The following is a 24,521-nucleotide window of genomic DNA, read 5'->3' as shown; positions in this document are numbered from 1 at the left end:
ATACACGGTTTGAACCATTAATTGGCAGGCTGAATGTACCAAGTTGATCGATCAACCTGGCTACAACCACCCTGCCGGATTCGCTTCCAATTATCGCAAGAGGCTGCTATAGCCAGCACTAGCGATAATCGCTATCTTCTCCCGGCAGTAATCCCCCCCCCCCTTGCTGGAAGAAGACAATGGGCTGGCAGGAGGGATTCCCCTGTCAGCGCTGTCTGTGCTGATGGGGGAATCGTGCAAATTTCTTTCCTGCAACACATGGCTGCAGAAAAGAAATTTGCACCATCTATAGCCAGCCTAACGTGAAACATGGTCACAAAGATAGACTTTTAACAGAAGTGGTATACTACACTAATGATGTTTATCTAAGGCATTATTATAATGTAGTATTATAAGTACACTATTCATATTTTTGTGTTTAGCCAAGGGGTTGAACGAAAAAACAAAGACCTAATTCCACCATCCACACACTTCATGTGGATGGGGGAATCCTTCTGGCTGAGTTGTTATATTCTTACAGTGGGCAAACTTCTCCACTATGATCGGTGCGGCAGGTAGATCAGCTTCTGTCCGACCAACCTGCTCATACATGGAGTCAAATTTGGCTGGACCCTGCTTAACCGGCCAAATTTCAATCCATGTGTGCTCTCCTTAAACTCTAAAGTATTGCATTTGTTCTTTTAAAAGGCCAGTAGAAAGCAGAAATGGTAGTCAAAAAACATGTGTGGGTTTAACCAATCCATTATTTTTTACACATGAGAAGAAGTGTGTCCTTTGCCTACATATTGTATCTTGTACTAAAAGGCGTCCATTTTTCCTCATCTGAGAAAGCTGGGAAGTATGCGGTGTCATGGGAAAGAAGAGTAATAAAAACGCCTAATACGGTGGTAACAGGAATCTGGAACATATGTGCTTAGTCATGTAACTGAACAAAGAGGGAGAAAAGCACACTGGTGGAAGGAAACGGGAAAGAAATAATTAAATAAAAGGAAGAGCTGGAGCTGTAAAGATTGATGGCTGTGGGAATTTCCTTGCTTGTTTGTGTGCAAGATTCTTTGGGCTGAACAATTACATACCTTGATGTCAATTACCCTGAAAGTAAGCCATTATGGACAGAAATATGTGGGCTACCATAGGCGCGTCCACAGTGTGCCAGGTTTGCCTGGGCACACCCTAATCACCCCAATGGCAGGACTTTTTTCAACAAGAAAGTGTCAGAACATCATTCTGCCACCTCCAGCTGCCCTGTCTTCTTAAGCTCTGTGTTCCGGCGCCGCAACCACAGGCATCTGTTTTATTTGGTGCTTTGGGAAATACTGTCCCTATCTGCCACCTATCAGTCCTATGTAGCACATAGCCGAGTGAAGTGTTCTGAAGCTCCTGTTCAGCTCCGTGGATGGGGGGAGGGGGAAGGGGTGAGCTGTGGATGGGGGGGGGGGGGGGGGAGGGTTGAGCTGTGGAGGGTGAGGTGAATAGGCGAGCTGTGGATGGGGAAGAAGAGGTTGGCTATGGATGGTGGGATGCACGTCATGTTTGCTATGCATCCCAGAGTCTTGTACTCTGTGTGTGTTACACATTCCTAAACCTTACACCTTTTGTGATACCCCTAAGGAAGGGCAGGAACTTGGCCAGAGAAGGGCTTTGAACTTAAAGCACCCTAATGCAAAAGGCTGTATACACCTATGTTGGATACCATTATTGACTTCCATTACAAATGTTCAGTTGCCTGACTCTGAGAGAGCCCAATCACACCTACTGCAGTGTGTTAGGTGGGTGCACATTAACAGGCTTTGGGGTTTATTTACTAAAGGCAAATCCACTTTGCACTACAAGTACACTCGCTGTAGATCAGACGGGGACATGCAAGATAAATAAACAACATTTTTGCTTGTACATGATTGCATGATAAAATCGGCAGAGCTTCCCCTCCTTTCAGATCTTCCCCTCAGATCTGAAGCGACTGCACTTGCAGTGCAGTTGTAGTGCAAAGTGGATTTGCCTTTAGTAAATCACCCCACTGTGTCACATATTGAGGTGTGGACTGGCTAATGCACCACAATTGACCGAAAATGTCAGAATCGCCCTTTAGTGCATTGTTGCACTGTCCATCAGCAAGGTGCGTTGGGGTGCCATTTAGAATTTAATGAACAAAAAAAATCAAAATTAAAGTGCCTCTCCACTGCTAAAAGATCCAGCTACAACTTTATAAAAGTCAATGGGACGATCCAAAAAGTAGCCAACACATTTTAGGGGTTCAAAACGCCACCTTCCTCGGGACTTGATTGATAGTCTCTTCCAAACCAGCTGTTGACGAGACTTGTTCTTATAATCACAGTGGAAGAAATACCAATTAAAGGTCCAGCCCACTTCTATATTATTAACATTGTTTTCAATCAAGCATTAGTGCAGGGACATTTTTGGATATTTTGTATGACGTTTATAATGATATATACCTCCCTTTTTTTTTTTTTTTTTTTTAAACAAAACCTCGCACATCGCCTTCACAGCACGATAACGCACGACTGCCGGTGTGAATGAACCATAAAACTGTCTAAGCTTGTAAAAGTGTTATAATCATTTGTGCACTTTTTTTTCCCCCTAAAATAATGCTCTCTCCCTCAATGTGTGTTTCTTGTAGCCTGTGGAAGCCACAGATGATGCCTTCTGGGATCAATTTTGGTCAGATACTGCCACCTCTGTACAGGACGTGTTTGCTTTAATCCCAGCTGCCGAGATCCGTGCTGTTCGAGAGGAGTCCCCATCAAATCTAGCTACACTATGTTACAAGGTGATGTCATAGAGATGACCTAGAAAGCTAAGGAAATTCATGTGGATAAATATGCGAGCTGGCATTCCTGACATGGTTTTTATAGGTGCAGCATGTGGGGCAGTCATCTGCTCTGCTACCTAGAAAGTCCCGAACCTGAAACAATCCTACAGAATGGAATTTAGGCTTCAAGTCCCCCATCTACTCTAATCATGTGGATGGGAGGAATCTCCCTATGCTGGCTTTTGTTTCCCAACAGCTGCACCCATAGCTGTCAAAATACTGGAACAGTGAATGTATCTGACTACTTCGGCTGACAGTTTTCCTTTTGGCTTGTTTGTTTGCTTTTTTGCTTAATGGATGTTGGGTGGGAAGGGTACTGACTTTGCCACCCATAGTTTGAAGTTTGGTCCGTTCAGCAGGAACCAGATGAACTTGCTCCATGTATGGCCAGCTGAAAGTGGAATTAAAGTCACAACAATTACCTCCTCGCCAATGATCCATTGACCGTGATGGGTCAGTTGGCAGCATCCGCATTTTTCCCCAGCTTCTTCTGGGTGCCTATCCTCAGCAATTTTCATTGCGGCACACAGAGACCATGCTGGTGATTTAACTGAGCTGCATATTTTACAGAAGACTGCAAGTTGGCAGGTAGACATATTTTAATGCAGATCAGACCATTGCATGTTTCTTCTGTGATAAATAAGCTGCCCCCTTGTATTGTTGCCTTTAGTTCCACTTTAAGTCTTCATACTTTGCTAGCTTCACCCTTGTTCCACGTCAATTATTGCTAAGTAACGAAACCATGATTAGACCGACCATTCTGGAGCTTGCAACTAGGACATATTTATGTTCACCCTCTCATGTTTAATTTTAAAGTGATGTATACAGACTACCATCTGTTCAGTAGTTTTAATATGTTTTCCATGGTTTCATTGTTAGAACCTAACACGATGGATAATTGTGCTTTACAGGCAGTGGAAAAGCTGGTGGCTGGCGCAGACAGTGGGAGTCACTCAGACAAAGAAAGACAGATGGTATTGAATTGTGCTCGGTTGCTGACTCGGGTACTCCCGTACATCTTCGAGGACCCGGACTGGAGGGGATTTTTCTGGTCCTCTGTGCCTGGAGCAGGGAGGAGCCAGGTGAGCTACATTTCATATATCGATACTGGTGCATTGCATTCCATTATTTAAAATAATCAAGTCATTATTTTAGTAAAATGTCTGAAACAAACAATGTAACATCCTAGAATGATACTAATACAAGCTCCTGTCTTCTGCCCAGTTCATCTATTCTCAGCATGAGTCACTTATGACAAGTTTTCTTGACAACAAGAGAGAAAAAAGGTGACAGGAAGGGAGCTCCAGCACACAGCTTGTGATTGACAGCCACAGCTCTGTGCTGTGTGAAGGAGGGTGCGTCCCACCAATCAGCTTTCAGAGCTCTTGTATAGTGTGTACCTGCAGCTCTTCACCCTCTGCTTTTGTGAATCTGTAAATTAAATTCTTTTCTTTTCTGAGTTGCCATGATCCACATATCACTACTCCCATCTGAGGATGTACAGGTATGTCCTACGGTTGAGGACATTTGAATAGCAATTCACTCAGTAACTGGTGCATGTACATTTGTTCTCTGTGAATAGAGCAAAAAAATGATATGTTATGAGGCCCTAGTTGAAGCACTAGTTGAATGTTTTTCATTGATTTTAAAGTTGAAAATGTCTAATTGGGCCACTAGATGGCGCCAGTATCATAGAAAATTGTTTAGTGCAATTAAGGCCCCATTCACACTTGTGCCACTTTGGACTCCAAAGTTGCACGACAAATCGCGCCCCATGTTTCCCAATGAGCACTGTTCATATCTGTGTGACTTAAAGTCGCAGCGACTTTAAAAGTAGTTCCTGCACAAAAAATTCAAATAAAATAATGGTCCGGTCTCGTGGCCGCAGGGGACATGATTGACGATGGATCTACACCGGGGGGACTTTTTATTTAAAAAAAAAAAAAAAAGCACCCCCCCTTTCCATGTTGCAGGCATGTGGCCTGGTATGGTTCAGAAGGAGGGGGCTCTCTCGTCCATCGGTATGCCCTCCCCCCCCACCCCCCCTTTCCTTACTCTTACCCTCAGATAAGGGTCTAGTATGGATTTTTCTGGGAACCCCAGGCCGTTTTTTTTTTTTTTTTTTTTTTTTCCTGTTTTTGGCTTGTTTTTTCATTTAAGATTTAATTGCCGGCGTTCTTTTATCTACATTCAGCTGTCAGTGGGTAAACCCGCTGACAGCTGATGAGTCATCGGTTGTTAAGGACGCGGCGGCTGACTTCCCGGCCTGCTCCTTAACAACCAGCTATTCTTCACACAGAATTCGAATTGATCAATCAATTTTCAATCAATTCGAATCGTTCTGAAAATGTGAAATTTGTTAGAAAATGAAGAAACCAAATGAAACTAAACAAATGTTTTGCACATGTCTAGCAACTTTGTAGAGCACAAACAAAATGATCACATTGGTCAAAGTCATAACAAAGTTGCATTCATCCAAAGTTGCATCAAGTCGCACAGTAAAGTTGCAATGGAAAGCACGCACCAGTGTAAATGGACATTTAGTGGTCTAAAATGGTATTTACCAATTTAAGTAAATGGAAAAACGTTTTGCTAGCACAGGAAATGGTGTAAACATTTTTTTTTCCTCATTAAATGTACATGCACTTTTTTAAGTCAAATTTCTATTGTTTATAAATATACATCTTTTAATAGCTGATGTTGAAAGTTGCACAGAAAAAACAAGTACTTCAATTATGCACATTTTTGTTTGTGTTTTTTTTTTTTTTTTTTATCCTTAATGATTAGCACAGAAGCATTAGTAGGTCTTAGAGAATGGATTTAGTTAGAACCTGGGAAGTTGTGTACAAAAAAGGAACATGAATGCATGTGGTAGCTGTGAATTAATTTGTCTGCCCAAGAGAAGGTTCATGCTGAAATCAGTAGTAGTAGTAGTACCTACCGGCCTTATCTACGCAGGGTTTCAGTTTCCCAGTTTCCCAAGGAAGCCAGGAGTCCTTTATATTATTTCTGGTAGAACTGTCTTTATCAATTTATTAGATGTTTCCAAAAACAAGATCTTTTTTTTTTTTTTTTTTTTTTCTTTATTTTTTATAACAAACCTATTCTATTCTGTTTATCTGCACTGTACAGTGGTTTTTCACAAAGCAGTTATAAACCTTCTTTTTTTTGGGTGCCCTGCCAGTGCTCCTGCCCCCCCCCTCAAGCAGTGTCCCCAGAGAAAGACGCTTGCCCTGGGGGCACCACTGCATGCTTGCTTCCGAGCCACTGCTTTATGCGTCCTTAAAACATATAGTGCCGCGGCTTGACAAGTGATATCACACTATCCAGTCTGTTCTGTTTCCATTACCATGAGGATACCACTATAGGAGGATCCGGGATATTTGAGCAGGTGTTCCCATAGAGCACAGGGGTGGCTCGTCAGCGTGTTTAGACCAAACTTAGTTGTGCGGTCACGCGCTCTAAGGCAGCCCTCAAATTCTGCTCGAGTTGCCAGTGGAATTTGAGGGCTGGTGAGCTATGGCTGCCTGGGAGCGGGGGGGGGGGGGGGGGTGCAAGGGGCGAGCACGGCAGGCGGGGTTGTATGGGAGCTTTTCTCCCAGCGTTTGCAGAGGGGGAGAGAGGAGAGGAGAGGAGAGCAGGCAGAGCACCGAGGAGCATCACAGTCATGACGTGTGACTTATATCAAAGTTCCCCAGCCAGGAGGCGGGGCTGTATGTGACGGCGAGCTGTGGGAACATACTGCAATTTAAATGAAAGCTGTAATGTTCCTCGGCGCTCTGCTCATCCGGCTTTTGGTGGGCGTGGGCAGGTTGCATTGGTGGGCACGGATAAAGTTGTTAATATTTTATTTTTAGAACTTAATTCTGCATAAAACATTTTAAGTGTCCTTTCAAGAGATAATTTATGAGGGCGTGTTTAGGGGCGGGGCAGGTTAGGGGTTGGGCAACTGGTGGCGAGTAACCCTTGAGGTCTGGCTAGTAGCTCAGGACTTGAAATTTTGAGCCCTGCTCTAAGGTGAGTGCAACCACATAAGAGGGGCACAGGAGTGTCATCACTTATCTTTAAAGTTTTTGGAGCACTTCACGGACCCCATTGGGGAGCTTTCAACAACTTATTAGGTGTTCTTGCAAAGCAAGACAACTTACTGTTAGCTCACATGTATATTATTATTCTTATTATAGCCAAATTTACCACCCTAACTCCTCCCACAGCTTTTACACTACATAGACAAGTAATATACCGAAATGTGCGGATTATTCCCGATTGGTGTGCTATTACTTTGTGTAATGTTTCACTGAACGGTTCACGAAATATCGTCATTTTTGTGGCGAAATTGGTCCCATAAGAATGAATGGCGAAATGTTCAAAACTAGAGTGGGAGGTGACAAAAGCTGAAAAATCAGGACATGATTTCTAAACTGCCACCACTCCCTCATTTTCAAGCCCACCTACACAAATCTTATATCAAACGTTCAGCTATCCCTGCTGCCACTAAACATGTCCACGGCTAAGCCATAGTCCTGATAGTTTTCACAATATGACCATTTGTTTGCAACTCACGCCGTCCATTGACATTCATTGAAACTACACTCTAGCCCCTTCAAATTTGAAGGGCAATATCTAAACTGCAACTGTGCCTTAATTTTGAATATTTCAGAGACATTCTATGCATCAAAATCTAGGTCTGGGTCTTGTGATTCTCACAATATAAAGCTCTTCGCTGTAGGATTTATAGTTTTTAAAATACGACCGTTTGAAGTACTGCACAGTTATTACAGCTATCATGATCCTGTGTATTGTGTTTTCAGCAGTGGTTGTGAAGCATAAACAGGGCATGAGCGTTGCCAGGAAACAGTGGTTGTAAACACTGATCATCATCAAACAGCACACCTTCACCTCCATTCTACATCAAAATGCTGAGACCCCCCAAATGCATGTGGTCATACCTTCATCTGCTAGGCTTGATAATGCTGCTAATGTTTTTATAAATGTATGTTTTAATGCAACTGTGAAGCACTTTGGGCTACAAGGTTGCAATTAAATGTGCTATATAAATAAAAGCTGAAATGCATTTCTCACTCTATCAAGCTTGTCATGTGCACTTTTTAAACTTGATCAATCAATTGGTTAGTGTAATGTTTACTATCTTTACTCGCTCCAAACACTCTACACAGTTGCTCTGCCCACTCCATAAAGTTACTCTGCCCAGTCCAATCTTTCCACAGTTACTCCAGCCACTCCAACCACACAACAGTTACTCAAGCCACTCCTCCCAGTTACTCCGCCCACTCCAGTTGTAGACTACTGGTGGAGGCAAGAACACTTCACACAATTTCCCCAGAAATTGTAGCTTTTCTAGTTCTATATGGACTTTCACCATTATGCATGTTATATACACAATATTTAGTTATGCTTTAAGCATTATAGCACTTTATTGATGAATTATGTTATGAATTTTTGATTTATGAAATAAATATCTAATCTGTATTTATGTAGCATTAAGCACAAATATTATTTATTTTATTTAGCATGGCACTTTATGTTTATTTTGATATCTTTGTACATTTTGGGATTGTGATCATTGTCAGCAGCTAATATCTGGATGCACATGTGCATCTATATCTTTTTTTTGTTTGATTAGTGGATTCCTATTGATAGCTCGCAAGGCTTCCAGTTTATGGATATATAAAATGTCTGAGTTCTCATTTATTTAAGTTGTGATATACCTAGTAGTGGTTAGCCACATTTAACTAGACTTGATCTGTAATGCTGAAGACATTTCGTAGCTTTTCCAAGCCAGTTCTTCAATTCTAAGTGTCAGGAGTGACAGAGCTGACAAAAAGGCTTGTATATGCTACAAAATGTCTACAACATTATAGAACAAGTCCAGTTAAATGTGACTATCCATTGCTAGATATATCATGACCTAGATACATGAGATTCATCACAGACATTTTGTAGAAGTCCTTTCTCCATAATCTCACAAATCAAAGTGGTTCTTCCTTGAAGTTAGCAACATGTCACATTTAATATCGTGATCCTTAATCTATTACCTATATTAAGGGACCAGCTGTCAACTTTTGGATATAACCCTTAAACTTTAACGATCATAAACAGATGGTGTTACAAGCCCACAGCAAGGGTCAATCTGCACGATCTCTGTGTTCCACTCCTCTCAATGTATCAAAAAAGCTTGTGTGTGTGTGTTAGTTAAAAGTATGTATGCGATTTTTCGCAGAACCCAACCGCTCAACAGCAGCACACAGAATATGAGTGTAGAGAACTTGTCCACAGTTAATGAAACTGATACAGATCTTCCACCTTCATAATACCAGGATTCGACATATGTAGTGAGCTTCACAATCGGGTATTGGACAAGTTCCCAGAAAGGGCATTAATGGATCTGTCTCAATTTTAGAAGACGAATGACTACTAGAGTATATAATTGAATAAAATAATTCAAATGGTTGTAATATACAGCCTACTGTTGAAACCTCATAGGCCCACCCTCTTGAGGGCAGGATGTAGGACTTATTCAAATGGGCATATAAACAAGCGAGGTTTGTGCTGGCAAAAGCTCAGCAACATGATCCTTTGTTTAAAATTGCCTGTAGACATGTAACCTTTTGTGCTCATTCGGGACCTACATGTCAACTTCAGGATTGTGTAATCAACAGCACTGGCGACACACTTGTTGATGTTGACATGTGCACAACTGTACGCGGTCTCCATGTAAAATTTAGGATAAACATGTATTTTTTATTTTTTTAATGGGCCCATAGATTTGTACACTGCTGTATACAGATGCACAATAAACTAGACAACTGCTCATCTATGCAAGCTCAAAAAAACACCATCACTTTACACTTTCTTGCTGCACTGGTTATTAGATTAATAAATGGTAATATTGGGTCCAGCTTATATAACAGTGACGTGTACAGCCTGTGGCATTGTTTTTTTTTTTTTTTTTTGTTTTTTTTTAGCATACACTTACTGTGATCTAGCATTGCAACCATCACCAGCAGCTTACTGGAGTTGTTTTGTTTTCCAGGATGAGGATGATGATGAAGAAGGGTCTCGTCCCCTTGCTGAATCTCTGCTTCTGGCTGTTGCAGACCTTCTATTCTGTCCAGATTTTACAGTGCAGAGCCACAGGAAAAATGGAATGGTGAGAGATGTCTAAATCTTCATATACATACTTTTTTTTCCAATCTATTATCTACTGTGAAAAACAAATGTACAGTACAAATTTGTATGTTCTTTCTCAATTACTTTGTCGTCACTCTGCAAATATAGCTCAAGTATGCATGAGTCCAGACTTTCTGCTGTCACTATATGAGCAATGCCCTATTTAAGTGATACAGCTATGGGATAAGGTGGCCAGACTTTCAAAATGAAATCTGGGGAGGCTCTACTGACCATGCCCACTTTTATTGGGGACAGGGATATTGGTGGCATGCAAAGCACGCTACGCCAAATATGGTGTGTGACATAATTAATAAAGGGGTATCATTGAATAATGCCTTGGCATCCCCCCCCCCACCCCAAAATACAGTCTCCCCCTATGATGAAACTACTTCCAGCACAAATTCCCCACTTCCTGAATTGTACTCCCTGAACCGTGCTATGGCGTAGCTGGTCAGTCCCCACTGTCCTCCATCTGCTTGTGAGTTCTCCCCTCATCTCCAGTGGCAATCACCCACATGCTTACAGTGGGGACGGAAAGTATTCAGAACCCCTTAAATTTTTCACTCTGTTATATTGCAGCCATTTGCTAAAATCATTTAAGTTATTTTTTTTCCTCATTAATGTACACACAGCACCCCATATTGACAGAAAAACACATAATTGTTGACATTTTCGCAGATTTATTAAAAAAGAAAAACTGAAATATCACATGGTCCTAAGTATTCAGACCCTTTCCTGTGGCACTTTAACTCAGGTGTTGTCCGTTTCTTCTGATCATCCTTGAGATGGTTCTACACCTTCATTTGAGTCTAGCTGTGTTTGATTATACTGATTGGACTTGATTAGGAAAGCCACACACCTGTCTATCTAAGACCTTACAGCTCACAGTGCATGTCAGAGCAAATGAGAATCATGAGGTCAAAGGAACTGCCTGAAGAGCTCAGAGACAGAATTGTGGCAAGGCACAGATCTGGCCAGGGTTACAAAAAAATTTCTGCTGCACTTAAGGTTCCTAAGAGCACAGTGGCCTCCATAATCTTTAAATGAAAGACGTTTGGGACGACCAGAACCCTTCCTAGAGCTGGACGTTCAGCCAAACTGAGCTATCGGGGGAGAAGAGCCTTGGTGAGCAAGGTAAAGAAGAACCCAAAGATCACTGTGGCTGAGCTCCAGAGATGCAGTTGGGAGATGGAAGAAAGTTGTAGAAAGTCAACCATCACTGCAGCCCTCCACCAGTCGGGGCTTTATGGCAGAGTGGCCCAATGGAAGCCTCTCCTCAGTGCAAGACACATGAAAGCCCGTATGGAGTTTGCTAAAAAACAACTGAAGGACTCCAAGATGGTGAGAAATAAGATTCTCTGGTCTGATGAGACCAAGATAGAACTTTTTGGCATTAATTCTAAGCGGTATGTGTGGAGAAAACCAGGCACTGCTCATCAGTCCCAACAGTGAAACATGGTGGTGGCAGCATCATGCTGTGTGGGTGTTTTTCAGCTGCAGGAACAGGACGACTGGTTGCAATCGAGGGAAAGATGAATGCGGCCAAGTACAGGGATATCCTGGACTAAAACCTTCTCCAGAGTGCTCAGGACCTCAGACTGGGCTGAAGGTTTACCTTCCAACAAGACAATGACCCTAAGCACACAGCTAAAATAACGAAGGAGTGGCTTCACAACAACTCAGTGACTGTTCTTGAATGGCCCAACCAGAGCCCTAACTTAAACCCAATTGAGCATCTCTGGAGAGACCTAAAAATGGCTGTCCACCAATGTTTACCATCCAACCTGACCGAACTGGAGAGAATCTGCAAGGAGGAATGGCAGAGGCTCCCCAAATACAGGTGTGAAAAACTTGTTGCATCTTTCCCAAAAAGACTCATGGCTGTATTAGATCAAAATGGTGCTTCTACTAAATACTGAGCAAAGGGTCTGAATACTTTCCATCCCCACTGTATGTGACAGGTCATGACCCAGGCTGCATTTAGAGGTGTCAGCCAGCAGAGGGCTCTTCAGTCACAATCCAGTTCAGTATAGTCCTATCACAAAATGCCATTGGTTGCTACTGACTTTCTTTAGCCACATGGCGCCCCCCCCCCCCCCCCACCCATTTAAAACATTGTGCACTGGGGCACCAATCCTCCTGGATGCCCACCCACACAATGACAGCTCAGATCACAGCCATTCTTTGGCTCATTGGCCACCTGTGTGTGATTTCTGGAGCACCGTTTTTATAAATGTCACTCCATTAAATAACATTAATAGCATTTAGCTCTCTGCTGGTTTCTTACAATATGGTGGTATTGAGGTGGGTAAGGTGTTTTTTCTGTGCTTTGCCCATGTAGGGCAAATTAACGATAAAATTTAACGCTAGCAACTTGTACTGCTTCTCTTCCCTCCCTTCTCTGCCACTGAAATTGAACAGCAACACCCAGTAATTCTGGGTATATGGGAGCATCTTAGTTGATCTTCTTCCTCCTATATGACATTCTGATACTTGGCAGTTTGCTGCTCATGCACCAGTGGTGTCACATGGTGGGTGGGGAGAGTCTTCTGCCATGTGTAATCTACTGGAAGCTTACTCAGGGCTGATTCTCGTCACTGCCGGCAGCAAGTGAAGCATAGTATAAGTGACAGGATGAGGACATATGGGGAGTATTCCTGCACTGCCCTTTACAGTTATGTCACTTATCTTGTGGTTTGTATTTCCCAACAATGCGGGGGTTTAAAATTCAAATGATTCTTCAGATTAAGTGGGGAAAAATGTTGGAACAGCAATGTCTACAAGAAGCAGATGAAATTAAGAATATTGGGCCACAATTTGCTTTTCTCTTTACCAGATATTCGTATTTCTGAGTTGTGCATTGGGTATTAATGTGACTTTGTTACCCGCTCTGTAGGATGCAGCAGAAGATATTCATACCTTAGACAGCTGTGAATACATCTGGGAGGCTGGTGTTGGCTTTGCACACTCTCCAACCCCTAACCATGCACATGACCTCAACAGGTAGGTGAGCATCTCAACAGCCATCAAACTCGACAAGGAAAAGTCTACACAGCCGGATATCTTGGCTGTTCTAAATTCTGCCTCTCACATAAATTGATTGTTTCTTTTTAGGACAGAACTACTTAAACTACTATTGACCTGCTTCTCAGAGGTCATGTATCTCCCACCATCATCCGAGAGTAGTAGCACAGCCAACCCATGGGTGCAGTTTTTCTGCTCTACTGAAAACAGGTAAGTGAATAGTCTATTGGTGTATTTCCTTTGCTTTTTGCATGCATACATACTGTACATGCATAACTTTCTTTACTGCATACAGCATTGCTATTTAACAAACCACTTACAGCGAAACCCCATTTATTTATTTATTTTTTTAACTGCAGCTCCTCCTTTTTTTTTTTTTTCCTGGGATCCTCTGGCTAGTCACATGAGATCATTCTGCAGCATTGTATCATAAGCCCAGACTTGCAGGGTGCACCCCTGTAAGGTGAGCCTTTGATGGCTTGGGCTTACAGGTAATGGGTTGAAGAAAGCTGGTTGCCATTTAACCTGGAAGAGAGCTAGCAGCTGTCAGGGGAGTTTCGTTAGGGGACGGCACTAGAAACCAGGTGTTACCCTGTTACTACTGTTGCCATTAGGTTATGACGTCACCGCTCTTCTACACCTCATTCAGAGAACACCTTATGTTCATTTGAAAAAAATAGAAGGCGTTCTGAGAATGGCTGAGGTCCCAAGCGAGTGACCCCCCCCCCCCCCCCCCCGGTCCATATGTGGCGTGCACAGAATCTGGAAGATCTTGGCTCTTACTGTATGTAGTTTTGGCTACTGAAGGTGTTTACAGCATCCCAAGCGGTCCGCTGGGTATCAGATATGTATACTTGCATCAAGCCAAGCTGGCCCAATATAAGTCTGCAAAAAATATAATCCCTAGACAGCTTTAAGGAAGAAGCAATCAGCCAGTATAGATTTTCTAAGCCATGATATCGTTCCCCTGAAGGCTGCTGCCAGAAGTGTCCATTTTGTACATTAAACATGTATGCTTGGCTAGCATGAGTGTGCATGTTTATGCCTGAGTTTTCTTGAGAACAATTGTTCAGTCTTGTGTTCCAAATGTCATCACAGGTCATTGTAGTGTACTTATGCAGTATAAATGTATTATAAAATTGTAAAAAAAAAAAGTAACACTGTTGAAGTAGATGTAAACTCTAGCTGCATGACATTTAGTTTGCTAAAGCTTTGTGTATCATAAACCGCTGAAAAGTGTAAGAAAAAATGTGAAACAATATTAAAAATGGCATTTCAGTACTAGTCATTTTGTCATTTTCTCCAGTCCTTTGTACTCCCTTCCTCTCTATCAGTGGTGCCCCCCCCCCCCCAAATCCATGCGTCCGGCCCCTGATCTAATATGAAGCATGTGATTTGAGCCTGAGGTGAATGAATATTCGTTATTGTCACACTGATTCTCCTCCTGACCCGTTTCCTGATTGGCCCAAAGGAGAAGCGATCCTATTGGCCTAGGAGGAGGAGGGAGGAGACTCATGGCTAGAAGAGATGCAGGGGAAGCCCGACCCACCAGCCGCAACCGTCTCCGGGGAAGGCTCACCCACAGTGGCTCAGCCACATCCAGCACTCCCCGGCTCGGACAAGGGAGATCGGAATGTCATCCCTGGCGGGACATCTGCCTCCTAACGGGTGTTTCCCGCCTTCATGTCAATCTTCCGCTGAGAGGGGGTGGCGTTGGTTTACCGCCCTGCCCCCCCCCCAAAATTATTGAGCACCAGTCACCACTTCCCTCTATGTGTACTTGTTCTGACGTCTGCTGCACATCATCGCTCTGGACCATCTTTCTGATAGTGACCATAAAAGACCATGCCTGAGTAATGGTCATCTTTAGTAATCATCAGGGGTGCAGGAGACAGGGCGACAACCCTGGAGAACAATTTGTAGAGAATTGTTGCCCTATAATGGAAAGTCCCTGAACAAGGACTTTCATGGCAGGATTACCAGGTGTTCTCTTATAGAAAGCTGAAGATTTAAAAAGATTGAAAACAGCTATAGAAATGAGTTACACCTGTTAAAGCCCAAGTACAATTTGACATTCTATTAGGTCAGTTTTCCTTTAGTCAACTCATGTAGAGTCATGTATTGTCAATGTAAGCTGGCATTGATGCATGTAATGCACATAAATCAACGTACAAAATCTAATGTCACAAATACTTGTACATGCTGAGAAATATGATCCACATATAGTATGTATGTATAGACAAAATATATTATTATTTTTTAAATTTTATTTCATATATTGGACTACTTTTTAAGCTGTAGCGTATCGTTTTCCCTTGATAACTTTGTCTTTGCTCTATGACGGCTTCTTATCTCACCCACGCTCTGACTCTGACCTCTTGTGCTTGCTACTGAAATTTTTGCATTTGGCTTTTCAGATTTATCTTCTGTGCTTGGTAACCACAGTCCAAACACAGAGATCAAAACAAAGTAAAATATCACAGCTAGTACAGATGCCGACATGGTCAGCCATCATAAATCAAGACTTGCTTACCAGGTGGAGATCTAACACATTCCAATTTTGGCTGGGGGTGGCAATAGACCCATGTATTTCAGCATCAATAATTGCAGAGGGACCTCTTGGCACTCCACCCCCTCCCAAAAATGCTAGGGCTGTGTAGGATCGTAGGAGCATGTGTGGAAGGCTGCACACTTAAGCTGGCCATACATTATACGATTTTCTTTAGTTTTACCTTCAACTATGTAATGCAAGGGCCTGCCAGATTGCACACATATTGAAAGTGTTTAGGTTTGACCTCATATTATATGGTTTCAGTAAAACTGGCCTTTAAACCATGAGTGATGCAGCTCACATGTCTGGTGTGCAGGCTTAGAATGCTCAGAGGGGAGAAAGCCACATCTGATTTTGCTATTTCAAAAATATTTAAAGCAGATCTGTAGCAAAAAAAAAAAAAAAAAGCTAATTAAAAGATAAAATAAGCAGTTTTTGCTGCAATTTTCAGTTTTAATCCAGATATGTCTGCTGCAGTGTTTTTTTTTTTTTTTAATTTTTTGTTTTGTTTTTTCCCCTGCCACTAACTATGCCCTTTTGTCTTATTACCAGTATCATTAAACTACCTTCCTCTGAGTCCAGGTCATTCCCAGCTTGTTACTGTAAGCAGCACAGTGATGCACTAATCGCTCAGTCACTCTACTTTCAGTCAGATGGCTTTCTCCTCCTATCACCTTGCTTCTGGGCTTCTCCCAGCACATGCCCTGGTTGTAATCTTGTATTGCTTCTTCCAGCTGTGCTCTACAGGGACTGCAAAATTAGGTTGCCCAGTCAAATTCAGGTGCTTACACTGGTTGCGTTTTAAACAAAAATATATTGATGAATTCACGATTAGAGCTGCATTACTTGTATTTTATCTCTGCCTAAAATTTGGCTGTAAAGCCCAACTTTTTTTTTTTTTTTTTTTTCTTATCCAAATTGGCTTCCAGGCAGGATACCAAATAAAAAGCAGCTCTGCCTGCAATAGTACTCTTCAATCTGGAGCTGTCTACTGCAGTACTTTTTCAACCCAAGATGTCCCATGTGTGTATGTTTCTTTATTTTTGAGGTTGTGATAAAAGTGTAATTTTAGGCTATTGCTAACTATGCCCAAACCCACCCCTTCTAAATCCTATTCTAACTACCCTGTAAAAAGAAGATGCTTTAACTTACCTAGTCTTAGGGCACTCCGGCCCGGGCATGTGATAAGCTCCCAGCGGCCGGTTTCAGGAAAGAGGAGAGACAGCAGACAACAGATGCCCCATTGTAAGCCTATAGGTGACATCAAAGCCCAGGCATTCCATCCGTTGTCTGCTCTCTAGCTTCCCATAATTTATGAATTATTTTTTTTTTTTTTTTGGTAAATTATTGAGTGCTGGAATTCAGAATATAATACAATATAAGTGATACCAAACTGGTGAATTTATTCTTTGTTGGTGATATTTTTATCTCCTATTTCAAGAGATGATTGCTTTAAATGATGTGGTAGATGGATATCGGGGTACCGTCAATATTTGTAGCTTAGACTACACCATATCCTCAATAATTCAGGCTTTCTGTTTTTAATAGTGTATATAGGCACAGGAATAGCAATGTACATGGAAAGTGTATTTTATGTTTATACTACTCTGTGTGTGTATATGTATGTATGTGTGTGAGAGATATCTATCTATCTATCTATCTATCTATCTATCTATCTATCTATCTATCTATCTATCTATCTATCTATCTATCATCTCTCTTATGAATTGAAGCATTTGAATCTGGCGTTTCCATTACAACTTTCTCAGTGTTACAGGAAAGTAAACATGTACTATTTTTAATCATCCCTGTTACTAAGCAACACAAGATGCCGGCACACCTATGTGGGATGGGAACTTATGCCATTGTATTGCAAGAATGGTTGAACAACAGACACCAGATTTATTTATTTTATCTATGGGATATCAACAAATTTCTCATTGCTTTTAAAGGGAACATTGTCCATAGGTACCCCAAAACATGTATACTTGGGGTACCTGTTGACATAAGATCACCTAGTAGACCTGTATGATCATCTATGATTGTGAATGCTCTGTAACCTCTGCAGACTTTGGGAACCATCAGTTATCTGAATTCGATTAGCTCAGATGTCAGAAATTCCAATTTTTTGTGTACTTGCACAGGGGGACACTGTGGGTACACAGATAGCAGTGTGCCAACGTCCCAATAATGGACGTATGAAAACTAAAAACTAAAAGAGTGGACTTTAAAGGCACACGGGTAGACTGTCTAACAATAGTTAAATTAGGTAAAAATTGGGTTTATTGGGTAAAAGATTAATTAAGTGAAAACAGTTATTACATATAAATACATATAAAAATTCATGAAGTTGATATTGTATACCCCCCACAGACTCTGACACCACTTAATACGTTAAAGAAATGCAGTATCTGAAAAAACGGAAATCGAAATTCCCGTAGTACTATCCAGGTAAGGATGTAAATAAGCAAGCCTGTGGGTCAGGATGTGGATCTGGGCACAAATATTCTTTTATTCGTTCGACATGTTGCGCGTAGAGGTGTGCTTCTTCAGGACCATAAAAGGTTCATGTAGTACTCAAACGCAGAAAGAACAACGTGATGGATTGCTGGTAAGCAAGATTGTCTTATCTGGATAGTACCACAGGAATTTCGATTTCATTTTTTTCTGATATATTACTGCATTTCTTTAACGTATTAAGTGGTGTCAGAGTTTTTGCGGGGGTATACAATATCAACTTCATGAATTTATGTATTTATATGTAATAACTGGTTTCACTTAATTAATCTTGTACCCAATAAACCAATTTAACTATTTTTAGACGGTCTACCCGTGTGCCTTTAAAGTCCCCTGTTTTAGTTTTCATAGCTCAGATGTTAGCCCCCTGCACTGCAAAGGTTAAATGCCCATTTAGGTTTAGGGGACCGCAAAAAGCATTTTTTTCCCCATCCTCTGCTTCCGCAGGCTCCTCCCAGGTTATAGGACAAGTCCCTGCAGCCTCTTCTCCCCCTATGCTCCGCCAGTCTGATGCCTTCTGATATCATAAAGACCAGTGAAGATCCCATAGCCCAGGGATATGCAATTAGCGGACCTCCAGCTGTTGCAGAACTACAAGTCCCATGAGGCATAGCAAGACTCTGACAGCCACAAGCATGACACCCAGAGGCAGAGGCATGATGGGACTTGTAGTTTTGCAACAGCTAGAGGTCCGTTAATTGCATATCCCTGCCATAGCCCATTGGATGTGAGGGCACAGAGGGATAGTACACTGTCAGAGCATGGGGCAGCAGAGTAGAGCATAGGCTGCTCTAGAAATGGAGGACTGGGTAAGTAAAACTGCTTTTCAATCACCTTGTGTATTTAGGAATTTTTGGAGGCTAACCTTGTACCTCTGCTACACAAAGGAAAATGTGGGCACTGGTGCAGATTGCCCCTATTGGTAGTAGGCAGATTAAACCTGCTTAAAGTGATTTGAGCTCCACAACTCGTATATATTTTGCATATATATATACCCTATATGGGTCATCCAAAAATGGTATAAATGCACAAATTTTGAGATTTGGAAAAGATCCATCAGAAGATTAAACTTTCGGAACTACAATTACGAAGGATGCGGAGGAGATGGCAGTTCCCAATTCTAAAAATTAGGTTAACTGCAAAATCCAACCTGCACTACAAGTGTCTTAATTTATCCACCCCTATTTAGAATAATGTGCATTTTAATGAAATGCATTCCTGCATCAAGTATATTCTTCCAATACTTTGAAATCCTTTAGTTCACAACAGGAAAATTTTGCCCTCCCAAAGCAGACCTTTTTTTTTTTTCAGTGCTTGCAGCTACGATGCGCACTGGCTGTGCAAGACTATTCCTATACCCTTAATCTACATAAAGTTACAGTGTGATCCAACATCAGAAAAGCATCACAATCTAGCGGCCTTATAACTCGTATCCAGTATGCTTCCTTAATGTCCATTCATGGCACCAAAACTCTGTTACCTTGTAAAGAGGTAGGTATTTTCATGGAAGAACATGGGGCTTAGCACTGACCCTTCTAACCGTGTCCCATCCCCGTCACAAAAGTAACTCGGACCTTCATTTGTGCATAGGGTATAGCACACTCCTAAACAGCTGTAAAGGTGGGGGTATCTGGATACTTCTAACTGTCCTAGGTGTGATACTAGCCCAGGTGACCTGATCCACATGCTATGGAGATGCCCCAAGTTAACTAGATACTGGAGAGATTTGTGCTTGACCTTTAAACATGCATTTGTCTTTCAGTCATTTTTATCATAATTCTTTTGTGTTGAGTGATTAGTACTGAAGTATTCATCTTGCTGTGTTACCATTTTATTATATACAGGCATGCTCTGCCCCTCTTCACGTCTCTATTGAATATAGTGTGTGCTTATGATCCTGTTGGATATGGGATTCCTTACAATCATCTCCTGTTCTGGGACTCACGTGAGCCACTGGTTGAGATCTCTGCCCAGCTTCTTATTGTAACACTGGACTCTGATTCATCTACCTCCTCGGGGCCAAGCACGGATGGAACCACCACAAGCACCGCCATGGACGAGGGTGAGGTAGGTCACATAACGCTAAGCTTTTATTAATCCGAGCAGTGCTGCTCTGACAAAAGATTCTAACTCTTCTTCTTTTCCATGTTTAAGAGCTCCGTACCAGACAATCTTTTTGTGAATTATCTGTCTCGGATCCATAGAGAGGAGGTAAGGAAATGTAGAATTATGCGGTTAGCAGATTTCCGACTCTGAGCATGCATACTTTGCATCTAGCTAAAGCTGGCCATACATGAGAAGAATTAAATTTGAAAAATACCAGGAATATTCGTTCAATTTTCGAATTGTTAGTGGGGTCAAATTGACATGGAATTCCAACCACAGTGACAAGATTTGAAGAAGCAGGATGGCCTTTGTTCATTCAAAAAAAAACAAAAAAAAAAAAAAAACTTCTAACCGTGAATGTGGTTTTTGTAATGTTTGATAAAATTGCATTCATTTTAAAATCCAATGTTAAAGGGAAACAAAATGTGAAGTACTTGCAAAATACATTTGTCGAGTCATCAAATGTACTGATGAGCATTTTCATACAAATGTTCGTAAGAAAAAATCCAGATGTTGCACTGCTGTTAGTGCTCAATAAAGATTTAAGAAGAAGAAATCGAGTTGCCGGCATTTTTTGCTATGAAAAAATCCACTAGTGTATGGCCAGTTTAAGAAGAGACCAGTGTAATTTTCTATTGACAATACCTAAGGCATCATGGGTTTTCTAGAAGTCCTGAGAACCAATAATGCGTTTATTGTATAATGCGTTTTTCAGATGTGCAAACTAATTATGTTTAGCGGCCTCCCAAGGGCCTGATGGTGGCCCCAGAGCCAGGGAGAACTTGCATTCCTCGTCAGGGTGCAGGTTACTAGGCATAGTGGGTGTGATGCAAGGTGAAAAGATTGGGCACCAGTCACTTTTTTGTAAAAATGAAAAAAGAGTTTTATTATAACCGAAACGGTGGGAGAGAGAGTGTGAGAGCTCAGGACACCCTTAGGCAAATGTAATAGCAATTAGGCAAACTCCGTAGACAAAAATAGAACTAGGCAGACAGCAGTACAGATAAAAGGGCCTTTAAGCTGAATGCAGAAATCTGTATCTTGTAGCAACTGCTGTCTCCTATAGCAACAACTTCTTGCACAGTATCCCACTGTAAATCCTCAAGCTCAGCTCGCCATCTCTCACTAGACTTCTTGGACTCTCAGCTTCCTGCTGGATCCCTCAAGCTTCACCCACAGCTACCCGCCGTACTCCTGCAAGCTTTACTCACAGCTACCCGCTGCATTCCCAGATGAGTCTCCACTGAAGCTTTCCCACTTACTTCACCGTCCCCGGCTAGTGAAGCTCCCCTCGGGCTGAGCCTCTAACACACGCGGTTCTGCTTCGGGCTTAACCTTTGCTGCTCCTCCTTTGCGGAACCCTGAGCTACTGGATAGGCCTTACGTAGGCCTAGCAGCAAGTATGACTCCTGCATAGGCTTCAGGCCTAGCAACCAGGAGTTACTCGAGACACATACACACCCACCCAGGGCTGCAGCCCCGTGTGGGAAGAACCCCGATCACCTGATGCCTCCCGAATAAATAGCCTATCCCAGCATATGCAGCCACCAAAAGAAACTCCTGCTGATTGGCTGAGATCTCATTTACCCATCACCTGAAATCACTGTAATCCATCATCCTAATGCCAAAGGCAACAGTGCCACCTATTGACAGAAGAGAGAGACTACCAATTAAACTCAGACTTAGGACAGAAATCAGTGGGATCAAACTATCAATTAGCCAGGCTAGTTACCACCTAGCACAATTAGATTTATTATCAGCCCTGTTTAGGACCAGGGTGCTACATAAGGTTTGCCTTTTTTTTTTTTTTTTTTTACGCCATTCTGCAAATGTTGGTTACTTGGCTGTCTAAGTCTCAGTCACTGATTCCAAGCAAGCAGATCAGAAAATCAGAGGGGAAGTGTATGTCCAGAAGAGCAAATGTGTGTTTTTTTTGTTTTTTGTGTTAGAATTCTGGATAGAAGTGGAACCTTACAGGGGTTCTACTGTTAGGGAGATTTTCTGTCCCTCTGACAGCACTTTCATCAGATGGGAATTAAATTTATCTAATCTATTAAAGTATTTTTATTTTTGTTTGTGTTCCCATTGAATATTTGCTCTCACTTCCTGTCTGAAATAGGAATAGTCCTGGACGGGGGCTCTAAAACCCCAAAACAGAGGGTAAAAAAAACCTAAAACGTTTGATTTCAGAAAACCAGATCAGCGTATTTGCTCTGGTTTAATATTAAACCCATTGATTCCGCATGACAGCCATTTTTTTGTGTAGGTTTCCTGTAACTAATTGGCTCCCACAATCCAAACATATGCTAGGAGCTGAAACGGCTGCCTGATGTAATTGCAATAGAGAGAAATTTACACAACAATGTTACCTGCACAACGAATGTAATCCTGCTTGAAATGTGCTTCCCACTTAATGCACACTAATTAGAATAAAGGAAAAAATGAGAAGCTGCGCTAGTTTGAAACTAAAATAAAAGTGAAAAATTAATATGCAGGTGTAGCTATCAAACCATTATTTATTTATAGTACATATAAACATAGCATGTAAAGCTATACAATATTTTCTCCCTTCGTCTTTCAGGACAGCACCTGGAGAGAGCGCAGCTCCACCCACTTTCCCAGGAAACACTGCAGTCAGTTTCTTTAAAGACCGGACACTTCCACCATGGCCTCAGTTGTAGTGTTTCCTCCGCCATGGTGGAAGCGCTGCAGGGAACCAGGGGTGTGCTGCGCTTTCTCCAGGTGGTGAAAGTTAGGGCATACCGGATCGTTTTTCTTCTTTTCCAAGACAGCCCAGCATCCTCCCTGACGTGTGGGGGATTCTCCGGTGCCTCCTCCTCTTCATGCTCGGCGAGAGCCAGGCTGCGAGGGTCCCGCTCCTACAGACCGGTGGCAGGGCTGTGGAGTAGAGCGGCGTCTATTCCACGGGCCGCACGCCTTCCGGGTTCGGATGGCAAGCGCGTCATTTCCGACCGGGGGCGGGGCCTCGAGCGGCGCGACGTGGCTTCCGGTTCCGGCCGCTGGAACGCAGGAGGGGGGGGCGGTCTCCATGGCTGATTTCATTTCCGGCCCTCACAGCGGTGAGCGGCCCGGGAAAATCAAATAAAAGAGCACAAACGCCGCTGTGTGTCCTGTCAATAATGGAGGACGATCAGACGGCGGTGGCAGGAGCAGGAGCCACAACAATCAGCCAGGCTCAGGTAAGCAGGGATACTGGTCTCTGTCTTTACTCTATGGGCATTTATAATGTTTATATATTATCCCTTCCCTAAAAAAAAAAAAAAAAAAAAGTGGGGAGCCTGCAGATCACTTGGTCCTGAGTACTAAAGGAGGGGTAAGTGATTAATTATGTTTTAAGGTGGATCTGTGGGGTGATTCACCGGCTGTGGAACAGATCATAGGTGTTAAAGGGTTAACTTCCTTGGTGGTGTTTTTTTCTGTGTTCCTTATACAGCATGTAAGCTGTTGTTTGTGAAATATGGTTCAGCTATTGTCTTTTTTCCCTTGGGATATTGCAGAAGGCTAAAGAAAAGACCAAGCATGTCTCCCCTATTGTTAAAAGGAAGTGTCCCTCTTGTAAGGGGTTACTGAGGGATTCCTGGCCCAAAGTATTATGCAAATCTTGCATTACGGACATAGTTAAGGAGGAGACAGCTCCTGCTAGTCCTGCAGCTCAACAAAGCGAATTGCTAAGCTCTTTCAGGAAGGAACTGGCAGACACCTTTGAGTCCTTCAGGTCCTACCTAGATAGGCGTCCAACGGCGCATAGCAGTGTGGTGCCACATTCTCAATCCTCTGTTTCAGCATCCAGAGGGGGCAGCGACTCAGAGGAGGAGGAAAGTAACATTTTACTAAATTCGGAGGAGGAAGCAGAAGAAGTAAATGAAGCTTCTTCTCCTTCTTCTAGGTACAAGTTATCCCTTGAGGAGGTAGATGATTTACTAAGAACAATTCATACTACCCTTAACATCACAGAGGATAAGGCTCAGCTATCCCTACACGATAAGATGTTCCAAGGCCTCGGGGAGGAAAAACACAGGGTTTTTCCTGTACATAAATTCCTATCAGAGACCATTAAGAGGGAGTGGAAGGATCCAGAGAGAGCCCCCTTCTTTTCTAAATCCCTCAAGCGAAGGTTTCCGTTTGATGAGGATAGCTCGCATATTTGGAATAAAAAGCCAAGACTAGACGCAGCCTTTTCCCAGGTATCTAGGAATACTGACCTGGCCTTTGAGGACATGGGTATCCTTAAAGATACCATGGACAAAAAGGCAGACTCCCTATTAAGGAAGGCATGGGATT

The 24,521-nt window shown here is 42.3% G+C and overlaps 1 protein-coding gene across 1 annotated transcript in view; it reads left to right on the top strand.

Annotated features, from left to right (window-relative positions):
• The window catches only part of HID1 (HID1 domain containing), a 121,144-nt gene that overhangs the window by 51,857 nt on the left and 44,766 nt on the right, over positions 1-24,521 (top strand). The window contains exons 2-8 of the mRNA XM_073606169.1: positions 2,639-2,788; positions 3,742-3,912; positions 9,885-10,001; positions 12,918-13,024; positions 13,136-13,255; positions 19,958-20,180; positions 20,268-20,324. Coding sequence (XP_073462270.1) covers positions 2,639-2,788; positions 3,742-3,912; positions 9,885-10,001; positions 12,918-13,024; positions 13,136-13,255; positions 19,958-20,180; positions 20,268-20,324 — 945 coding nt within the window. The remainder of the gene's footprint in view (positions 1-2,638; positions 2,789-3,741; positions 3,913-9,884; positions 10,002-12,917; positions 13,025-13,135; positions 13,256-19,957; positions 20,181-20,267; positions 20,325-24,521) is intronic.

Source organism: Aquarana catesbeiana, linkage group LG12, assembly GCF_042186555.1.
Source record: "Aquarana catesbeiana isolate 2022-GZ linkage group LG12, ASM4218655v1, whole genome shotgun sequence".
Classification (NCBI taxonomy): domain Eukaryota; kingdom Metazoa; phylum Chordata; class Amphibia; order Anura; family Ranidae; genus Aquarana; species Aquarana catesbeiana.
This window is presented reverse-complemented; position numbering and strand designations above follow the sequence as displayed.